The 10,104-nt window shown below is 38.2% G+C and overlaps 1 protein-coding gene across 1 annotated transcript in view; it reads right to left on the reverse strand.

Annotated features, from left to right (window-relative positions):
• LOC102822244 (apolipoprotein O-like) overlaps positions 1–10,104 on the reverse strand; it is a 93,791-nt gene that overhangs the window by 21,831 nt on the left and 61,856 nt on the right. Inside the window, exon 5 of the mRNA XM_006871311.1 lies at positions 3,171–3,262. Within this exon, the coding sequence (XP_006871373.1) occupies positions 3,171–3,262 (92 nt within the window). The remainder of the gene's footprint in view (positions 1–3,170; positions 3,263–10,104) is intronic.

Below are 10,104 nucleotides of genomic sequence, written 5' to 3' on the forward strand. Positions count from 1 at the left end.
ACTTTCCCTTAGTCTTTTACAGTAGTGGTCCTATGCAGTATTTCTCTTTTTGTGACTGACTAATTTCACTCAACATAATGCCCTCAAGGTTCATCCATGTTATGTGGTGGCTTGCAGCTTCCTTGTTGTTCTTCAAGGTAGCATAGTCATAGAATAGATTTTTAGGATTAATATTTCTTGTGTTATCACTGTTGTTAAGTGCGTCGAGTTGGTTCCAACTCATAGCAATCCTGTATAAGGTTTCAGGGAGCAGGGCTGGTGAGTTTGACCCACCGACTTTGTGGTTCAAACCAACTTTTTGGTCCAATGTTTTATCCCACAGCTCCACACCAGGACTCCATTTCTTGTAGTACAGAAATTTTTTATCTGAAATTATGTTTTCTTCTGTTAGAGTAAAATAAGATAACTTATTTTTTTATTATTAGTTAAAAATAAGATACTTGTGGGTGGGGGAGGGTGTCAGTGCTTCCATGTGGCATTGTGGCATGGCTGTCTTCCATGGCCATATAGGCGTTAGCTTCAGGTCCCAGTCCCCTGTTTGTGGTCTGTTTTATACGTGGTTCACTAGGGTATTTATTGTTTCCCACCCCTACATTCCAGATCACTGTACAGTCTTCGTCATGGTTTTAAAATGAGTGCAGAGAAGTGTTCTCATTTTCGCTACTCAAACTAATAATATTCATGCTGATTTGTCACATCTTCTATTTCAGTCACCTTGGTTCAGGGGCAATAAGGTTCCTGTTTGTGTTTAAGAGCTCGTTATTTCAGCCTCAGAGGGTACAAAGAGCACCCTTTCCCTTTTCTCTGTCACCTCAGGACTCTCACACCTCAGCTGACTCTGCCAGGCAATTCTGATAAGTCTGCAGTCCTGTCTTCACTGTCTCTCTGTTGCCCCTCCATCTACCAACTTCCTGTCCCTGTTGCCCTCTGGTTTCATTTTAATAAAAGTAGCTGTTACCTCCCCCACCCCCCCAAAAAAGATACTACCCTTATAAAATTATATCTATTTTCAGTCTCCTCACATGCATGTGGAAGTTGGATATTGAATATGGAAGACTGCAAAAGAATCAATGCATTTGAATTATGGTTTGGGAGAAGAATATTAAAAGTATCATGGATTACCAGAGGAACAAACAAATCTGTCTTAGAAGAAGTACAGCCAGAATGTTCCTTAGAAGCCAGGAAGTTAGACTTTGTCTCTTGTGTTTTGGATATGTTGTCAGGAGGGATCAGTCCCTGAAGAAGGACATCATGCTTGGTAAATTGGAGGGTCAGTGAAAAAGAGGAAGACTACCAATAAGATAGTCCTGGTGTGGCGCTGTTGGTTAATGCGCCAGACTGTAAAGCCGTTTGAACTTCAAGGTCGGCAGTTCAAGCTCACCAGCTGCTCCTCAGAAACCCTATACAGGGTCGCTATGAGTCGGAAATAACTCGACGGCACTTAACAACAACAGCAACCAGTGAGATGGATTGACACAGTAGCACAAACCATGGGCTCAAATACAACAATTGTGAGGATGCTGCAAGACCAGGCCGTGTTTCATTCTGCTGTGCATAAAGATATTATGGTAGGAACTGACTCAACGGCACTGAACAACAACATGCTCCTTAGGCATGAGAATGGCGAAAACTGAGCTTGCTTACTTTGAATACATTATCAGGAAAGACCAATCATTAGAAAAGTACAACATGTTTGGTAAAGTAGAGGGTTAGTCAAAACAAGGGAAATCCTCAGTGAGATGGACTGATACAAGTGCTATAACAATGCACTCAATTAACATAGCGTGGTCAACATATTTGAAGGAAACCACAACCACCATCAATTTATTCATCTATCTTTTTTATCTATCTATAGCTGCCTATCATCTATCCATCTACCCATTTATCTATCTACATCTGGAGAAATGTCTAGAATAAATGACACTGGACTGAAAATACCACTGATTTTTTTTTTTTTTTTCTGGATAGAAGAATTTAGTGTGATTAGTTGTTTCTGTAAAATTTAAATTAAGATAAGAATCATTTTTATAAAACACTGGAAGTCATTACTTTAAAGGAAAATCAATGGTAGCATTATGCATTGGGAATGGTAATGAACCAGGAAGCAAAACACCTGGAATTGAGCAAGACTCTGGGCAAGTAATTCGCTGTGAAAACTTCTCTAGGCCAGTTTCATTATTGGTAAATGAGTTCAGAGTTTCCTGCAGCATTAACGTTTTATGAACTTAAATGGATAACTCCTACGTGAATTCTTATGAAAGTTTAAAAAAAAAAAAAGGTTAATCATTTTCCCCATCAATTATCTCAATTGGTCTTAGATTTAATGAATAATGTTTTCTTCCTTTGCCATAACTGATACACATTACAAACTACGTATTACTATATCCTTGTCATTCTCAAAATGATAAACAGGCAGTTTGATCTACATCAACAATTAAAGAGATGTAATAACGAGAATACAAGTACAGAAAATCCTTCTGGTAACACTACAGACTACTTCAAATGTGCAGGTAAAAGTTGGCAATTAAGGAAAGAAGGAAAGGAAGAAAAGACTACATTTCCCAAAGCTTGCTCTCTCAATCCAAACATGTGCTAAAGATATAAAATACTGTAAAATACAGATATAAATTGTTCAAATCATTAGGAGAATGATCTGACTTATAGATGAGTTCACAATACCTACAGAACTATAAGCATTTATGACCAGGGTTTCTTAGTTCTCACTGGTTTCAAACCTGACTTTGTACACCTTTTTTTGCTTCTGAAGCCTGTGTTATACACCAATTGGTTGTTTCTTGTATTATTTAATCTGCTGAACTCAAGAGCCCCCAACGGGTGTAACTATGTGTTAATTAAAAATTCAATTCCACATAGCTCAAAAATGAAGCAGTATTTCTCCCCCAAAGTCCTAATTCAGTGCCTCTAAATTTAATTCTCAAATTGACCTTTATATTGCTCAGTTATATCTCAATAAATTTGTCCTATTTGTGACAATCATGTAATTATCACTTACCATGCTGAGATGTTAATGCAATTTTACTAACGTAAGAGCTGATACAAACTATACACCTATGGAAATTAAATGTTACAGGTGCCATAAAACATTTAAATAATGTCACTAGGAGTTTAAACAAATATTGATAGGTTGTCAGCAATTAAAGAGAACTTACCTTTGCAATTATTACTGACTGAACTGGGTAGCAAACAGTTGCTCCTAAAGTGGCTAGTCCCAGCGGATAAACAATTTTCTTAAATCTAGAACCTATAAAAGCCAAGCAAATTATTATATTCCAAACACATGCAACCTAAGACTTTACATTTTATAATTTTAATATTCTCTTTGTTCCTCGAGTCATCATTTTTTGTTAAATTGCTATTCAGGTAATAATACTAAGACAATAGCTAAGACACCCTAAAGATCTGAATTTAATTAATATACTTTTTGTCAACATGTCAAATTTAAGAAAAGTGTTCTTAATCTAACAGTGATAATTACCTACACAAGAGGCTTTGTCTATGTTCTTATTTTTTAAAGACTGCTAACATTAAGGTCATGGTGTGGCACTTCAGGATAATGCACTGGACTGCTATGTCAGTTTGAACCGCAAGGTCGACAGTTCAAAGCCATCAGTCACTCCTTGGAAATGCTATACAGGGTGACTATGGGTCAGAACCAACTTGACAGCACTTAACAACAACAACCTTAAGGTCAGTGGTTCACACCCACCAGCTGCTCCTCAGAAACTCTATATAGGGTCGCTATGAGTCAGAAATGATTCGACGGCACTTAACAACAATAAACTCAAAATTGCAACTGCATTTTTTCAAGTATATAATGAAGCATTAAAATATAGAGAATCAATCATCATTGTGACACCATATTAAATTGGAATTGACTCTTTTATATATTCTTTTTTATTAAGTCCTTGTTGCTGTTGTTGTTAAGTGCCATCGAGCCAGTTCTGACTCAAAAGACCCTGTATAGGGTTTGTGAAGCTTTAAATCTTAGAAGGAGCAGAAAGTCTCATCTTTCTTCTGCAGAGTGGCTAGAGGGCTCGAACTGCAGACCTTGTGGTTCACAGTCCGGTGCTTATTGTATGAAAGTGAAATATTCAACTAAGTAACCAGCAAAGGGTTTTTAAAGGTATATAACTCCTCCATGTTACTGATTTAAAATAATGAATACTCTAATAATTGCTAACAAAATAATTCATTTCCAAAAATACTTTAAACATCTAAGAGTTCTTTACAAATTTTCTTTTTGACAGCAAAATTATTTTCAAAAAAATCTTACCAATAGAATTTCACTAGGAACTTCAATACCTGAGGTGGCTTCAAGTAGCTCAAGGAAATTTCTTCCATGAACTTTCTGAAGCCACCTTTTATAAAACGTATACACGTGAAGTTGTTCTGGTTAAACTGGGGTTGGGAAGCTCAAGACTGAACCCTGCCTTGAGGTCTTTTCCCTTATCCCTATTGTTGTCATTGTGTCATCGAGTCGGTTCTTACTCATAGCGATGCTGTATAGTTTCCAAAGAGTGGAAGGCGAGACTGAACCACTGACCTTGTGATACCAACCGACCTTGCAGTCTGATGCTTATCCTATAGCACCACACCAAGACTCCTTACCCCTACTGTTGCTAAGTTTCGTGGAGTCGGTTCCAACTCACTGCAACCCTGTTATAGGGTTTCTGAGGAGTAGCTGGTGGGTTTGAACTTCCAGCCTTATGGTTCTGAGTCCAGTGCTGATCCTACAGCACCATACCAGGAGTCCCTACTACCACTTTTATGTAGTCTCCCAGGGACCCCAGGTTCTCAGAGAAGTTTGAAACTCAAGGACCGGAGCAATAGCTTAGTTTTAAAAGATCATTATTCAAAACATACTAATTATGCAAATAAAAGCTTATCTGGGTACCCTGAGTTCTTTAAATATGATCTGGGCAATCAGATAAAAGGGTTCATTAAATGAGGCTGTTGTTGTTAAGTGCTATTAAACCTGACGAATGGGACCCTGTATAGGGTTTCCAAGGAGCAGATGATGGATATGAACCACTGACCTTGCGGTTTGCAATCTAATGTTTATCCTACAGAGCCAAAGGCAAGTCCTTTTACTCTCTACAAGTTTTTCCAACACTCAATAACAGGAAACTTTTAGTATATCTGTGTAGTATATATCAATAAAGACAAAGGTAAAAAAAATAGTTGGCAAAGCTTAAAAGCAACTTTATAGTTATTTGTTGCTGCTAAGTGCTGTGGAGTTGGTTCCAACCCATAACAACTCTATATAGGTTTTCAAAGGAACAGCTGATGAGCTTGAACCACCAATCTTGCAGTTCTGTCCTTGCAGTCCAGCGTATTAACCCACAGCACCACACCAGGACTCCCTTTAAAGTTTCGGAAAGGCAAAAATAAGGGTAGTTTTCTGTCAGGTTTAACTATTATAGTCATGTCTACAATACATTGAGGGTGTGGTGGCAGTGTAGGCTAAGAACTGGACTGTGAACCACAGGTTTGGCAGTTGAGTCCATCAGCCATTCTGTGGGAGAAAGATGAGGGTTTCTGCTACTGCAAAGATTTACAGCCACGAAAACAGGGTCGCTATGAATTAGAAACAACTCAATGGCACATAACAACACAGTAAACTGAGGAAGTGAGATGTTTCAGCCTCTAGTTTAGCTTTCCTTTACATTGGTTTTAGTGGTACTGTGAACAAAAGTCTAGGTATATAAACACACGTTGCTTCTTTAGTTCTACTTACTATTATTCCAGTATCTGCTAAGAATGCAATTTTGTTTTTTATTTTACTGTCCTAATATCTCTTATTGCACTGGTGTGGTGCCTTAGGAAAAGCAATTGACCTGAAGGTCAGTTTGAACTGCAAGGATGGTGGTTCAAACTCAACAGGTGCTCCTCAGAAACCCTATAAAGGGTTGCTATGTGTCAGAATCAACTAAATAGCACACAAAAACAACATCTCTTACTGTAGGTTCCCTTGATTCAGCCAAATCCCTCTAATTGTGGTGTTTCTAAAATTGGAAAGTGTCAGTTTTTCCTTCATGTATCATTATAGAGGTTTACAAAAACTTACATTCATCTCTCTTTATTTGATAAAAGACGCCAGGTTACAAAACATAAATTTTCATATGTGTTCAACAGTCCTACTCCCATAACGTGGGAAGGATATTAGACACAGCTGGTGCTGTAAGACAGCACTGGATTGCGAATCATAAGGTCAGCAGTTCAAACCCATCAGCTACTCGTTGGAAACCTTATACAAGGTCACTATGCGACAGAAATGACTCGACAGCACTTAACAACAACAACAAAAACAACTATCTATATACCGCTTTTTTTTCACTGGACTATTCATTCAATGATTTCATTCCTCTAGGTATTTATCTGTATTATAAAACAGTTATACTAAACCAATTGCCATTGAAAATTTTTGGACCATAACTAATCTTAAATAATTTTTTTTTTTACATTATGAACTATGATCCATTATACATACAAACTTCACTGAGACAAGTTTCAAAATATAGCACACTCTAATTTTTTTAAATGAAATGCTTGTTGAGGTCAACTATATTTATTCCACTAACCAATAATAGGATAAGTAACACAGTTTGAAAAACACTGAGTCAGATTACTCCAGCTCGAGCATGGAGACGATGATAAATGACCTAAGGAATATTTTCTCTTATATAAGAATTATAAAACCATCACTGAGATTGAGCCAACTTTGGTCAATTTACTTTAAAATTTAATTCTGTGAGACATATACTATATATTGTCATGTTGTTGTTGTCGTTGTTGTTGTTAGGTGCCATCAAGTTGGTACCGACTCATAGCAACCTTATGCACAGCAGAACGAAACACTGCCAGATCCTAGGCCAACCTCACTATTTTCTGCCACAGTTGAGTCTATTGATGCTGTCACTTGGCCAATCCATCTCGTTGGGGGTCTTCCTCTTTTTTTCTGACTCTCCAACTTAACAAACATGATATCCTTTTCCAGAGAATGGTCCATCCTGACAATATGTCCAAAGTATGAGAGACAAAGTTTGCCCATTTTGGCCTCCAAGGAGCACTCTGGCTGCATTTCTTCCAAAATGGATCTATTGGTTCTTTTGGAAGCCCATGGCACTTTCAATATTCTCCTCCAACAAGATAACTCAAAAGCATCAATTTTTCTATGGTCCTCCTTATTCACTGCCCAGATTTCTAATGCATAAGAGGTTATTAAAAATACTATGGGGGCTCAGAAGTCAATGGCGATTAAGGTGTAGGTGTAGGTAAAGTCGCCGTCAGCAATAACACAGAAAACCAGGCAAAAAAGAGCCTGAACAGAGTTCCAAAACTCAGACCCACAGAGATAGGAATATTTTAAAGGTTTGAAGGCTTATAACTTGTGGAGTTTGGAGCTGAAGTAAAAATTCGCGTAATTTTAAATCTGCCAGGCCGAGCTCGGAGGTCTAAGCCCACCCTGGGCAAGACCAAACAGCAGGACCAAATAGGGGCTGCAGAGACACCGTGGGAACCTTAGGAAAAAAAAGGTGCACAACATACTTTGTTAGTTTTGCGCTGTTCTGATTTTATTTTATTTTTTTTTCTTTGGTATCGGGTAATTGATGCACTCAGTGATTGCCCTCCTGAATTCTAGTGAATAGAGGAAGAGCCTGAGCTGAGTGACCATCCCCCACCCTCACTATGGGCAGTTTCTTCTGCCAGGAATCTGCACAGACACTAAGCCCAAGCTGTGACGCTGAGCTGCTTCCCTTTTGGCCTGTTTTTTATCACAGGTATAAGAGGAGTCCCGGTATGGTGCTGTGGGTAAGTGCGCCAGACTGCAAAGCCTTTTGAACTGCAAGGTCGGTGGTTCAAGCTCACCAGCTGCTCCTTGGAAACCCTATACAGGGTCGCTGTGGGTCAGAATTGACTCTACAGCACTTAACAACAACAAGGAGAGGAGGGCAGAAGTGTCTGAGAGTTTAAAGGCAAAATCTCTCAGGCAGCCAGGAACTTAGGATATTAAAGACATACTTACATTAAGCTACAGATTTTTTTTTTCCTTTCCCCTCTTTTTGTTCTTGCCCTCCTCTTCCCTTTTTTGTGATTAGAGACTCCTGCATTCAATCATGTTTTTGTTAGTACTAAATCATTTTCTTCTGTTTTTTTCTTTTTTCTTTTTCTTTTGTTTTTCTTTTTCCTCTTTCTCCCATTTTTGTTTTTGTTTTTGATTTTGATTTTGCTTTCTACGCGACTAGTGTGGTTTGGCTGTTCCATAGCCTCCCTTCTGCTTTTGGAGGACTCTTTGTCTCCCTATATTAGACGAGAAGAGTCAGCAACTGCTGCCAAATAGCCAAGCTGCAATCACACTTTATAAAACACCAAAACCTAGGCAAGAACCAATACCAACTGCCATACACCAGGGAAAGAGGCAACACGTGTGAAAGTTACTCTGAGTTAAGCAATGTTGTTTGTTGTTGTTAAGTGCCATCGAGTCAGTTCCAACCCATAGCGACCCTGTACAGGGTTTCCGAGGGTGTAAATCTTTTACGGGAGTAGAAAGCCTCATCTTTCTCCCACGGAGCGGCTGGTAGTTTCGAACCGCTGACCTTAAGGTTCAATAAGAAGAGTAAAAAGAGAAGCCCACACCCTGACCACATCTTCCTGGAAGCAATCAGAAAGCATAAAAAATTACCAAAGCACACACTCAATTAAAGTATTAGGACCACAGATAAACAATAAACATGTCCAAGAAGCAAAAGCAGATGACCATATCAAGACATGTCCAGGAAAAAGAAAAACTATCTGAGACAAATGACCTAGAAATACACCTGGACTTCATTCGGGAAGGAGGGCAGGCCTTGGAAATGCCTGAGAAAGAATTGAGAAAAATGATTATAAAATGTTTCAAAACACTTTAAATGCAGTTGAGAAAAATAAGGAAGAAGTCACGAAAGTGCTACAGGAGCAATCAACCAAGATAGATACAACATTGGAAACAATTCAAACCCTACCGAAAGGTCCAAATGATTAATAACAAAATTACAGAAATAGAAAACACCCTGAAAGGGCAGAAGAATAGAATAGATGAGATGGAAGGTAGAATCAGTAAGCTGGAAGACAAGTCCCTCAATACCACTAAGATAGAAGAACAAACATAAAAAAGGATAAAAAATTCAGACCAAAGTTTAAGAATCATGTTGGATAACATGAAGAGGAATAACTTAAGAATTATTGGCATTCCAGAACAAGAAGATTCCCACAAGTCCACAGAGGAAATAGTTGAAGAACTACTGAATGAAAATTTCTCTAACATCCTGAAAAGCGAAAAGATAAACATACAAGAAGCTCAACGAACCGCAGGAAGGGTAGAGCCCAAAAGGAAATCACCAAGACATATCATAGTCAAGCTCTCCAAAATCAAAGACAATAAGACACTTCTGAAAGCAGCCAGAGAAGGCAGAACGGTCACATACAAAGGCAAGCAAGTCATATTAAGTTTAGATCTCTCAGCAGGAACCATGCAAGCGAGAAGGCAATGGGGATATATATATATATATATAAAACCCTGAAAGAAAAAAATTGCCAACCAAGAATCCTTAATCCAGAAAAGCTATCAATCAAATATTATGGTGTAATCAAAACATTCCAAGATAAACAGAAACTATGGGATTTTACCAAAGCCAACTCTGCACTACAAAATATCCTAAAAGCAATTTTGTGGACTGAGAACCAACAAAAACAGACAACAACCAGAGATTGATACACATGGCAGCACCTCGCTGAATTAAGTCAACAGAAAGCAGAGTTGTTAACAAAACAAAACTATAAGAACAAACTCAGAGACTCTAGGAGGTCAGACTATGACCAAAACAAGTACAATGCAAAAGAAGGTAAACACGTAGGAAAAGCGATCCAGGTAGTGAGAAGGTCAGGTCAATTACAGGATAAAATAGATTACACCAAATGGACAGAAAAGTTAATGGACTATAAGGCAACCTCAAAGAATATTAACACTTCACAACACACCAAGAGAATAAAAGTCCAAGAAGAATATGAAAACAGTAAAACTATGAGGAAATTCACAAGAAAGAA

This window comes from Chrysochloris asiatica, unplaced genomic scaffold (genome assembly GCF_000296735.1).
Source record: "Chrysochloris asiatica unplaced genomic scaffold, ChrAsi1.0 scaffold00167, whole genome shotgun sequence".
NCBI lineage: Eukaryota > Metazoa > Chordata > Mammalia > Afrosoricida > Chrysochloridae > Chrysochloris > Chrysochloris asiatica.